Source organism: Zosterops lateralis (genome assembly GCF_965231275.1).
Source record: "Zosterops lateralis genome assembly, chromosome: 6".
NCBI classification, from domain to species: Eukaryota; Metazoa; Chordata; class Aves; order Passeriformes; family Zosteropidae; genus Zosterops; species Zosterops lateralis.
This window is the reverse complement of record NC_139761.1, coordinates 35,607,226-35,619,882: the sequence shown is the minus strand read 5'-3', so window position 1 is coordinate 35,619,882 and position 12,657 is coordinate 35,607,226. Positions and strand designations below refer to the sequence as shown.

The 12,657-nt window shown below is 44.1% G+C and overlaps 1 protein-coding gene across 5 annotated transcripts in view; it reads right to left on the bottom strand.

The window, feature by feature from the left end:
• Positions 1 to 12,657, bottom strand: part of RGS6 (regulator of G protein signaling 6) — a 257,977-nt gene that overhangs the window by 18,622 nt on the left and 226,698 nt on the right. For all 5 annotated transcript variants that reach the window (XM_083864330.1, XM_083864331.1, XM_083864333.1 and 2 more), the window contains one exon: positions 5,573 to 5,662. In XM_083864330.1, the coding sequence (XP_083720456.1) occupies positions 5,573 to 5,662 (90 nt within the window). The remainder of the gene's footprint in view (positions 1 to 5,572; positions 5,663 to 12,657) is intronic.

Below are 12,657 nucleotides of genomic sequence, written 5' to 3'. Positions count from 1 at the left end.
TGGTCTTCAAATATGATGAGCACCTTGTTGAGCTGCTGAGAGCTTGTCTGGCGCAGGGAGCTGCACACAAGGCTGCTTGCTGCCTACCACAGCTGAAGACGTGTGGGGAAGCAGCCACATAGAGCAGTGACAGTGTCTCACAGAAGTGCCTTGCAAAGCTGGGTTTACAGTCACTCTGCACATTTGGCATGGCGGTGGCAGGCTGGGACCAGCTGGATGCGTGGAAAGCTTGTCCCCAATAGCATCCAGCTCTGAGTCAAAGCGTGACATTTTCTAGTGAAATAAAAAGCAGCTGAGGCAGGCTGGCTGCAGAGTGATGAGCTGGCTTGAGCAGTTTGAATGTCCGTGGGTGTGGGTGCTGGCTGTACAGCTCACTGGCTCTTCCTGTCTGCTTGCCCGTGTGGCTGGCAGCCTGCCGTGCAGGGAATGCCTGCCCACAGCTCTGCAGCACGGGGCTGAGCTGTGGGGAGGCTGCCTTGCACACCAGATGAAGGAAATTTTAAAATAACAAAGTAAAAAAAAAAAAAAATTTAAAAAAAAAAAAAAAAAAAAAAATATAGAAAGACTGAATCATGCCTATCCCAGCCCAGGGAACAGACCTGGGGTGTGGACCCTGGAGCCATTGCCTGCTGCAGCAGCTACAGCAGCCTTTGCACAAACATACACTGTGTGTGCAAAGGGGAAAAGGCAAACAAACACATGTGCACACCAGGTCATGCAGTCCTCCCAGGTGCAAAAAATGCAATCTTTGCCAGTAAATACACCAACAGACTCCACCAGCTAATGGCAAAGGACATATGCATTTGGATAAAATATGAAACAACCATCCCTGCTGCAGATGAAAAGCTCTCAGCCCAGGCAGTTACAGAAAAATAGAGCTCACCACATAGAAGCCATTCACTAATTATTGACTGGCTGATTTTTCCTTTTTTTTCCTGATTAATCATTTACCCAGCCAACCAAACTTAGGTTCATTTGTGTAGATTCTGCTTGCATGGAAATTAAGTAGAAGAAAACTTAAGAAAACCAGCTGACACTGACTATTAAAAGTAATTGTGAGAAAATTGCTCAGCATCTTTACAACATTCAAATCAAATCCTGCCACTGAATCAAACTGGCCATGTGTGCCCTGGTGGGACTGAGGGCATAATCTGCAACAGGAACTTTCATGGACAATACAGACCAGCTGGCACAGGGTGTCTGGTTAACAAGAATGCTTCAAAAGGTGTGTGCTGGAAATGGAGTATGTTTCCCATGGACTGAAACTCCTAAGTATCCCCTTTTTGCCAGGGATCTGAAAAGGGGTAGGGAAATACATATAGAATACTCAGTGTTTTGAACATAAGGTCTGCAAAATTCTCTCCCTGGATTTATTTTGTTGGCTATTGAATCTTTTTTTTTCTTTTTTTTTCTTTTTTTTTTTTTTTTTTCTTTTTTTTTGTATGAGACTTTGGGGTGTGAAGTGGGATTTATTTTAAACTTTAACTTGGTGAAAAATAACATGTTTCAGAGGGAATAGCATCAGATAAAAATAAAGGATAATAATATCCCTGACCCTGGGTTCAGAAAAGGCCAGGAGCAGATCCTGGGCTTCTCAGGCGGTCACATCTACCTGTCCAAAGTGAGAAAGCAAAGCGCATGTACAATGCTACCAAGTGGCTGGAGTATTTTGCATCTATTGTGTGTTCATTTGAATAGGATCATGGTGAATTCACACTTCCCTGAACCAGCTGGAGAGCAAAACAATGCTCTAAACCAAGAAAATACCAACCTGCTCTTCCCTCAGAGCTGCAGGGCTCAGTCCCATGGCTTCACAGTCTGTCTGCACTACAGCTGTGGCTGCCTTTCCAGGATGCTTCCCTGCCTGTGGGCAGGGCTGGATGGCAGGAAGCCACCCTGTGCCAGGCTGACATGAACACCAGCACCGTGACAGTTCAGCTGCCGCTTCAGCTAATGCAGAGATGCCAACCATTGTCATTGTTTCACCTTTATAGTGAGTAATGGAAAGTACCTCGAGGTCTTTTCTGTTCCTTTCGCTCCCTTCTCTGCAAAAATAACTAGCAGAGCACGTGTCTGGCTGCTTCTTCACCATTAAGAAAAGTTCCTAGGCACTCGCATCCCGTTCCAGGGTGCACTAACTAATCTACACTGCTCTTCCCCCAGGGAATAAACCCCTGCTCCGCAGCCAAGTCACCCTGCCAAAATGCCTCCTTGCCTTGACTGAGGAGATTTATTACAGCCCTTGTCCTGACAGGTGGATCACTGCTGTCTAAGGACATCCAGCCATCATTTGGGCCACCGTGCAGAAGGGCTGGAGGGCAGTGCAGCAGTGATTACCTGGTCTAAGTACCCTGCAGCAAGGTGCATATCAGCAGAAACAGGAGCAGGTCAGTGCTTGACTCTGTGTAGCACCAGCAGGATGTGTTGCATAGATACACAAATAAAATGCAGTGAGTCGCTCAGGGATCTCTGCATATCCAGCCCTTTGCTGCTGAGCCAGACACTTTCAGCAGATCCATCATTTCTACCTGCTGCAGAGGAGGGGCTGGGAATGGAGGCCCAGAGCGCCAGTTGGGCTGGGCATATGGCCATTCCTCCTGAGGACAGGGCTGTGCTCTCATCTCTCCTCCAGCCTGGCAGGAAGGAGGCCTTCTGTTCAAGGCAGAAGGCTACACCCAGTTTTTCCCCTCTGCAGCTCACTGCTTCCAATCACACCCTTGCTGGAGGCCAACCTCATGTTCCCTGCTGAGCACCATGAATCTGCAGGATTGAGGCCAATAATACTGTGGTTACTTGCAATAATGACACTGGGAAGAGCAGAGGAAAAAACATCTAAAATGGATTAACAAAGTATGTATGTCTGATCTGTATACAGCCTATGTCTGCTGTCTTGCATCAGTTAGTGGTGTGAACAATATGTTCCCCTCATAATTCTGTCATTGTATCTCAATCCCAACTCATAATTTCTTCTCCCTCCTTCTCCTCCATTACTGTACTCCCAGAGCGGGGAAGGAAAGCTCCCACATCTGTGGCTATTGTATGATGTGGAAGAAAGTAACTCTTCAAAGTTACAGGATTTTACAAATACCAGAAATGTGAAGTATGTTTTGAAGCACTAATCAAGCTTTGGCATCTCTCTGCTGAGCAGGTCACTATTATTATTGCGCTTTGAAATATAGGAGGATACAGGGCAGGCGAGGTTGAACTTTTTTTTTCCCCAAGCTCATGCAAGAAATTAAGTGGGGTAACCAGGGAAAACATACAGGTTTTATGGTTCCCAGTTCTGTGCTCTAGCCACACAGTCTACCTTTCCCTTTTTCCTGCCCTCTCACTTTGCCATAACCCAGTGCTGGAGGGCAAAATATCCCAAATGACACAAACTTATCCACAAAACATTAATGTGGGAATCTGAAGCCATAGCTCATTTGCTTAGTGCAAGCCACCCTTTTACCCCACGTTCCATCATGCTGTGCTCCTGACAGAACTTATTTTCAATAATGAAAGTAAGCTATGTCATATCGGTGTGGTATACAAGCCATGTGAGGATAATGACTTTGGGGAAAGACAGGCCTCAGAGAGATGTACTCATCACAACTTCAAGAACTGCAGTAAATTTCTACTCACATCAGTAAATCCAGGACTTTGTTTGCAAGCTCAAAACCAAATCCTCCATCCTCTGATATGTCACTGGGTTCCTCTTTTCCTTCCCTTGCTTTCCGGCTATTTAGAGGAATTTTAAAAGGCTGCCTCTCAAAGCTGCACCAAACATCCTAAAGATAGGACTGTGTGGCTCCGCATACAGAAATTTCATGTTCTTTCTATCACCATCTCTGCACCTACACTGCTTCCAAAACATTCACTTGCCCAACACAATGTAATGTGGTTGCAAAGAGTTTTACAGACTCTGGACTAACACCAACTCCCCTCCTGCATAATGGGAAGCTGATAAACAGTGCATCTGCACAGATCTACTCCTGCCTTTTCTGTGCCTTCATATGTTTACTCATGCACCCACAGCTCTCTGTAAAAGAAACTTGATTCTTGTTTTCATGGCTGTGTTAACATGACACCAAAACCTGCTCCTGTGGCAGTTTGCTGGGGAATGAGGATGTCATGCTGACACATCCAGGGCTTGATCTGACAGCAAGCAGGGATTGCAAAAAAAAAAAAATAAACCTTTGATTCAAATGGGTTTGGCTGAGAGAAGAAAGCTTTCCTGGCTTTCAAGCACATGAACCCTCATGTGTTCAGTGGAGACTGGAGGGTAGGGGGCCATAAGCTGCTGGGGCTAGGAAGATGGCAGAGGCTTTTATGGTTTATATCATCAGAAGACTGCCTCACACCTCCTTCATTCCCCAGTCTCTGAACTAAGTCAGGTCTAACTCTTCTAAATGTAAGCAGTACTGGTTTATGCTGTCTCAGACCAGACATTTTGAAACAGAAGGCTGACTGCTGCCCTTCACTACTTTTTCCTAATCCACCTGCCAGTAGTCTCAGGCACAGCAGACAGAGGGGCTTGTCTCCTTTTGTCACTATATGCTTGCTTTTAGGGCACACAATGACAATCAGGGCAAAAATACCACTGGGATTTCATTGTATGGTGCCAATGCAATGTAATTTGGCAGCACACAGAGAATGCAGCAGAAAAACAGCAGGGAATATGATGATGGGAAGCCACACACTGAGGCTGCAGAAGTCAGGAGTCAGTTTAATGTACAGTCTCCTGGGAGCCAAATGCAAGTGGGACATACACACATGTACATGGCATGCACATGCACAGACACACACATAGAGCTATGGGAATTAATCAGGAGTTGCAGGAAGCATTTGAGCACAGCCAGAAATGCAGAAATCAGTAGCTTATCTCCTAGACCCCTTAGCAAGAGGGGACTCAAGGATAGGAGGTAACTCCACGTAACCACTCCTTTGCTATCCTGATCTGGAGGCTCCTGACAGAATCATGGTGCTGGCAGAGCTCATGCAGATACCAGAAAGGCTAAGAAGAACTCAAATCCAGATGTCCTGTGAGACAATGTGCCTGGAATTCTTGATTACTACATGCATTGCAATTATTTCCTGTCTCTGAGGAAAAGGAGGCATCCCTGGGGAGGCAAAAGCAAGGGAAAGGAGTATGGGAATTGCTGCAGGAAGATCTACACATATGGCATCCAAAGGGAATATCACATGGTGAGACTAGGGAGGTGAAAACCTTAATAGGTGAATTTTGCACCAGTAATGAACAGATTGATGGTTTCTGCTTCTCATCTCGCATATTGTCTTTTCCATGAGAAAGAGGTATTTGTATTGCCTACACTGAGTTTGGGAGACAGCTGTGCTGGACAAACACCCTTCAATACCACTTTTACCTTGGGTCACCATGTTTTCCCCAAACTCATGCTGAGGCTGTGCACAAAGATGCCATGCCCCCAGTGAAGAAGACAAAAGTGCTCATTCCTTTCTTAAATTAAAAAAAAAAAAAGGAAACAATATTTTCACTTTCACACTAGCAGCAAGCAGCAGGTGAGAATCAGGAGGTGCTAAGAGATGCAAGCATGTCCTTTCCAACAGATACCTTCTTCTTTGCCAGCAGTAAGTCCTGGTAAGCATTCGAACGCAGAAAGCGTGCGTAGCTGTCACTCTTCATCAGCTTGTAAATGTGCTCCTGTGGGACAGGGGGAAATGAGAGACAGAGAATTGTTATCAAACCTCATTTAGACATCACAGGGACTTAAAACACAGAGAATTGGAAGGAAGAGAGACTGATCAGAGTTCTAATTAAGTCTGCTATTATTGATTATCTGTGCTGTGGTAGTGTACACGAGGTCCATCCTGGGGCAGGACCCTATCGTGTCTGAGGCTGTATGAACACGAAACTAAGAGATGGCCCTCATCCCAAAGGCTAGCACACATTATTTGCTCATCAGGATTATTCTGCAAAGATTGCAATTCTCTCAAGTCCCCAGATTATAAGAAAGCGCCTATCCTGGAAATAAGGAATAAAAACCAGAAATTGTCTCCTAGATTAGGTTTCATTTTACCAGTTACAGATACTTCAACAACCACCCAACACTCCTTTCCTGTTCATGGGGGGGAACTGATACTTGCACACATTTCATCTCCACTTTAGACGTGCACTCAAGTAAGTCAACATGTTTATGTCCTGCAAAAGCCCGTATCTTTGGTGACTATGCAGGGAAGTTATATGACTAGCTCTGATGTAGATGGATACATCACATGTATAAAGTTACATTAGATGAGTCTCTCTCTTAGGGTCTTCTCTTAAGTCAAACTATTGTTACCAGTTTGCTCTGAGAGCACTTACTATGTTTATCTTCAAATTTACGAAGTGGTGTTTCATTGCAGCAGAACTTAATACATACCCTTTTCTAATTTCCTTGCTAAGCTTTACTTTCCTGCTGAGAATCCCTTAACACAGTCAGCTTTTCTCCTAGTTATCCCTGGATTTACAAAAGATATTATCCTAAACACCAAGAAAATAAAATCAAAATACTTTGACCAGATAATGACTGAGAACACAGTAAAGGAGCTGAAAAGGAAAACAGGCACCTTGGACCTTTCTCTTAGACTTTGACCAAGAAAGCACTTTTATAGAGTTAATGAGCAGTTTTATCTGTAGTGAATTATACAACGTGAAATATTCTCTCCTGCCCTAATGCCATTGTACATGAAACTTTAGAAGAACCAAACCAGACAGAAGTTGCATAGCTTATTTTGGTGCGTTAACAAGCCAAGCAGAATTCCCTTATCTTCACTATCATGGGTAATTAGCAATGACCGTCTTTACTCAGAAGAACTGCTTAATTCAGCTTTCTTACACTATTTGGTGTAGTCCTATGAGGGCCACTGGTTTTCCTTTGACACAGCATAAATGTATTTTTTGAGATACATTCTGGTGTGGAACAATTTTTACTGGTTAATTTCCATACTTGCTTTTAGTCTTGACACATCCTCATTTGTGCAGCACTATCTATCCAAACGACAGCACAAGATTTTTCAATAGAATCGTTCATATAAAGCTATTTAGAAACTGTCACTCTTCTTGCTTCAGAAAAAACACATGGTAGGGGACAGTTTCATACTCCTTATGTACAGCATTGCCATGAGACTTGACATCCAGCTGTGGGACATTTGTTCTATTTATGCAGGACAGAACGAGCCAAGTATGCCCTAAGATAAGAAGAGGGAAAATAATACACATAATGGATTTGATCATCAAAAGGTTTCTATTCTTGCATGTGAATAAGGATTTTCAACATCAGTTCTCACTTAAATACTTAAACTAGCATAAACTCAGGACTCCATTGATTTAAACCCAACCACACCTCAACCAGTTTGCCTGTACTGCTACCTCTTAAGGTTTCCAAGGATACTCCATGTCCTCCTAATGAGTTCTTTTTAACTACCTGAGAAGACAGTGGGAAACAAATCCACCTAACTGGTGCTTTTCCAGGACCATGAGGAAGTCTCCTCATGGAGTAAGTGGGCACCCTGTAGCCCATCAACAGTAAAGGGCCTGAGGGGTCTCCAGAGCCTTCATCCTCTTAGTGGTCCTCTTTGCAGCAGCCAGTACGTGCAGGGTGCTGGTGGGACAGGTGATGAGGTGGGCAGGAAGGTGCTGTGGCTGAGGCCAACATGGTGGGTGACAGGGATATTTATATTAACATTTTGCTAGACATGATTAATTTTTTTACTGTTTTTGGGCTCCAAGTGGTTTCTTTACCAGTGGTCACACAACTGGGTCTGGTCTTACCTGATGGTAAGATTTTTGGAAAATAACTTCCAGTTTTCATTACCACACAGACAGAGGCAAAGGAGAACACATGAGGCTGGCCATGTAACCCACCTGCGTGCCAGCGACAACTACCGTTCTTGCTCATGTCAAGACAACTTCATGTATTCAACCTTAAAACAGTATAAACTCAGTATCTAGTGGTCAGAAGGAGAAAAAAATTGCCTCAATACTGAGATGATGTAAACCACAAGCTGCCTTCTTAACTGAAGCTCTTACCTGAAATAGGACTATTGCACAGCCACAGCCCTGTTGCCACTGCAGTTAGCTAATTGGTATGAAGTATTTTCTCTGCTTTTCTCATCTAGGAATCACTAAACAGAAACACTGCTACCTTTCAGCTATTCACCACAGATATACTCAAACAGGGAATAACTATTCCTAGGCTTTGAATGCTAATGAAGAAAGAAGGTTAGGCATAAGAAAAGAAGCTTCACAAGAAGCATAGCTTCAGAAGCAAACAGTAGTTTTTAACAGTAAGAATTCAAAAGGACTTGCTTTCAACAATCTCTAGACTGAAAGCATGAATGATACACTGGTAATTTATTTTACAACACTGCATTTCTGCAGCATCTACTGGAAATCTGAGCCAATTGCTCAGATCAGCAAAGACTGCCTTCCAATTTGCAACAGTACAGGACAACTTGCATTGCTACAGTAAAAATCTCTACTGAGACTGCACCATGAAGATTGCTAAAATAGTGGCTGCAGTGTGTGTCCAGCCAGCTTATACACCAAATCTAGCTACAGGATGGGAAAAGCCAGTGGCTGGAACATTTGTTTTGATCTGTAGCCTACTCTGTTCTTTGCCACCAAGCTATTTTCTCTTATGCACTCTAGAATCTGCAACTTCCTAGGGAGAACCTACAGCTAGTGTTCAGCAGCTCTTAATTTTATAAATATATTGAAGGCTACTGGAGGTCTAACAACTGATCATATTCTTCTGTGGAAGCCTGAGCATTAGGCAGAAGTGTGGCCTTGGATTTAGTTGCTCTGTGAAACTTGTGTAAATTGTCTTGTCCTTCTCTGTCATGGATTTTTAGCTCACTTTGGATCATTACAACCCACTGGTCTCTCACTTCTTATTTTACTGAGCAGCTGGGGTTTTTCCCACCTTTTTATCACATGGTGGAAAGAAAGGACACCCACTGAAGACTGAAATCTCCCAGTGCAATGCACTTTATAAACATGCACAATCTCCCTGACAGTATGTGGCAGTGCTGGTAAGAAATTTGAGCTTTTCCATCCTTATACTAAGATAATTCTCCATTCTGTTGTTTATTACAAGGTAATGAGCTCACTACTGCTAGTTCTCTAAATAGAAAAAGTAAATGCACCACCTGTGTAATTTTTAACAATGCAGCTGCAGCTCTGGACATTCCAGTCTCTTGCACTGTGAGCAGTCTGTCCAGAATTATCACTGAGCAGGAGGACCATTTCATCTAGGTGGTGTAGCCTTTCCCAGCCATTGCTGTGTACCACTTCTCAAGTACGGCTCAGTCTCACAGCTCTCTGCTCCAGCCCTAAGACAGCAATCCTTTAGGGAGTTACATTGCAAACCCAAGGATTTAAAATAATCATCTAACAAAAGTGCTCAAGTGATCTACTAAACCACTAAACAAGGTAGCTTATAAAACCAGATAAATGGCAGGGAAAAAAAAATCTTTCAAGATTTGGCCAGCAGCTGACAAGCATCACGTGTCCCACTGGTCTCCCCTGCAGCCTTGCCAGCTCTTTCTGAGCACTGAGCTGCCATCTCAGGACACTGCAGTGGCAGCTGCAAGTGGAGACAGGGACTGGCTTGACATGTGTGAGGGAGCCCTGGCAAGATGGCTTTTGGGGCTGACCAGTCATTCAATCCCTCACACAGCATGCTGCTGATGAATTCCGGCTGTACTGATACTCCCCTGTGACAATGGATGCACATTGGGAAATGTCAGTCTAACATGAAGAGTGACACAAGAACCTGCTTTTGTAATTGCAATGGATTTCATCTCCAGGAAGCAAACAAATCCCTTAAAAGATTCCTGCAAGCGGAGCAGATTTGCTATCAAATGTCCCCATGACTGTTGTTTCACAGTTCTTGAACCAAGACAACAGAGGCAAAGGGATCTGTTTGCATCTCATTGTGAGAAAAAGGCAGACCCTCTTTTGTGTTTTATGCACCTGAATCACATCTCCTCCATGGTGGGGAAAAATATGCAGTGGTCCTGGGGGCTGTCCATCTTCACTGAGAATACTTTTTGTACCTGGTCTTCTGTCATGAGAGTTACACTTCAGACAACATAACCATTCCACTTGCCACAATCATTACATGATATAAAGAAGAACAAACAGTACATTTAAAAGGGGGAAATGTTGTCCCTTCTAGAAAAAAAAAGGAGCCAATGAGATAAATCACAAAAAAATTCTCTTTTACAATTATGTGAAACCAACAGGAAATCCCGCCCCTGACAGCTGACAGCTTAAATGCAGGGAAATAAACCCTGATAAGGTTCAGCGTCTCTTGGCTATTTTCCTTCCACAAGCTTTACCTTTGTAAAGAGATGAAGGACAGGCTTTGTAAATTATTCCTGACAAGAGGGAAAAGGGGGAGGAAAAAATAAAGTTTGCAACCCAGACGGGAATGTGGGAGGTGGCTGAGATAGCACAAACCATCTCAAAGCTGCACCTGCTCCAAATCGATGTGCTGCAATGTGATCTCAGGTCTCTCTTCCCCCTCACAGACAAAGCACAGTGACCCTGAGGAGGGCATGGCTGCCAGATAAGCAGAACCTTGGGAACACTCAAGAAAAATGTGGGAAAAAACCTGAATTATAAAAAAATAATAACATCTGACTCACACAAGCCATGTGGTAGATCCCAGGAATTATGTTCTCTGTTAAGAATGTTTCTTTTTAGGAGAAAACCTTGGTTCTTTCCTCTGATTTGTGTATATGAGACAAGAAGAGAATTGGTGGTTAAACATCCATTCCTAATTCCACCAATATTTTACCCATCTTAATATTCTGTGACAAGCTTGAGATTTTTTTGGAGTTGTGAAGGCCAAGCACAATGTTCTCATGAATGCTGAACTCTAGTGAGATTCCAGAAAGCCCTTAAATTTGAACTTGCTGATAGAAATTTTCCCCTGTTTGTCCCTAAACACAGCTGCAAACTTTCGATTATGATGGGGAATAAGGAGAAATGGCAAATTCTTTGCTCACTTCAAGCACAGGTTTCCCATTTAGCACATTTATGGAACAGATCATCTTGACTACCATTACACAGCATGTACAAAACAACCAAGTGATCAGGCCCAGCCAGCAGGAGTATAGGAAAAGCATGTCCTGCCTGACCAACCTGATCTCCTTTTACAACCAGGTGACCTGCCAGGTGGATGAGAGAAAGGCTGTGGATTCAGTCTACCTGGACTTTGGCAAAGCCTTCAATACTGTCTCCCATGGGCTTCTCCTGGAGAAGCTTGCAGCCCCTGGTTTGAAGAGGTGCACTCTTTGCTGGGTTAAAAACTATCAAAATGGCTGGGCTGAGAGAGTGGTGGTGAATGGAGTTACATCCTGGCAGCCACTCATGAGTGGTGACCCCAGGGCTCAGTATTGGAGTCAGCCCTATTTAATGTCTTTGTTGATGATTCGGATGAAGGGATCGAGTGCACCATCAGCCAATTCACAGATGACACTGAACTGGATGGGAGTGTTGATCTGCTGGAGGACAGGAAGACTCTGCAGAGGGATCTGGACAGGCTGGATCAATGGGCCAAGGCCAATGGTAAGAGATTCAGCAAGGTCACGTGCCAGATCCTGCACTTGGGTTATAACAGCCCCATGCAGTGCTATGGGCTGGGGAATGAGTGGCTGGAAAGCTGCCCCGCAGGAAAGGACCTGGGGGTGCTGGTCTACAGCAGCTGAACATGATCCAGTGTGTGCCCAGGTGGCCAAGAAGGCAAATGGCATCCTGGCCTGTATCAGCAATGGTGTGGTCAACAGGACCAGGGCAGTGATTGTCCCCCTGTACTGGGCACTGGTGAGGGCACACCTTAAATCCTGTGTTCTGTTCTGGGCCCATCAGTACAAGAAAAACATTGAGGTGTTGGAGCGGGTCCAGAGAAGGGCAACAAAAATGGTGATAGGTCTAAGAAAGTCACTCATATGAGGAGCAGCCAAGGGAGCTGGAGTTGTTCAGCTTGAAGAAAAGGAGGCTCAGAGGAGACCTTATTACTCTACAACTGTCTGAAAGGAGGGTGTAGCCAGGTGGGGGTCAGCCTCTTCTCTGAGGCAGCCAGAGACAGGATGAGAAGAAATGGCCTCAAAGCTATACTAGCAGAGGTTCAGACTGGATATCAGGAATAATTTTTTCACTAAAAGAGTGGTTAAGCAATGGAATGGGCTGCCCAGGGAAAGAGTGGAGTCACCAGCCCTGTAAGTGTTCAAGAAATGAATAGAGGTGGCACTTAGTGCTGTGATTTAATTGACATGGTAGTGTTTTGTCAAAGGTTGTACTTTATGATCTTGGAGATATTTTCCCACCTTAATGATTTTATTCCATGATTTTTACCTCATTTGAGGGGCTTTAAACTAAGGCTAGATCACTGTTGAGATGCACTTGAACTGCAAGGGTCCACTTTGCCTTTCATAAACTGGTCAGAAACCTCCTTGCTGTAGCTAACCCACTAACATCTTCTGGATTGTTTTGGAGTGCTCCTTCACCCTGTCACCAACACCTGGTATTAACTAGTGAGAGCTGGTTTGGAGACCCCTTTTGTATTGCAAGCATGTGCCCAAACCTGTGGCCAACTGCAAAGGAGATTTCCAGCATGTCAGACAAATCCATTAAAGAAAAAGGCCACC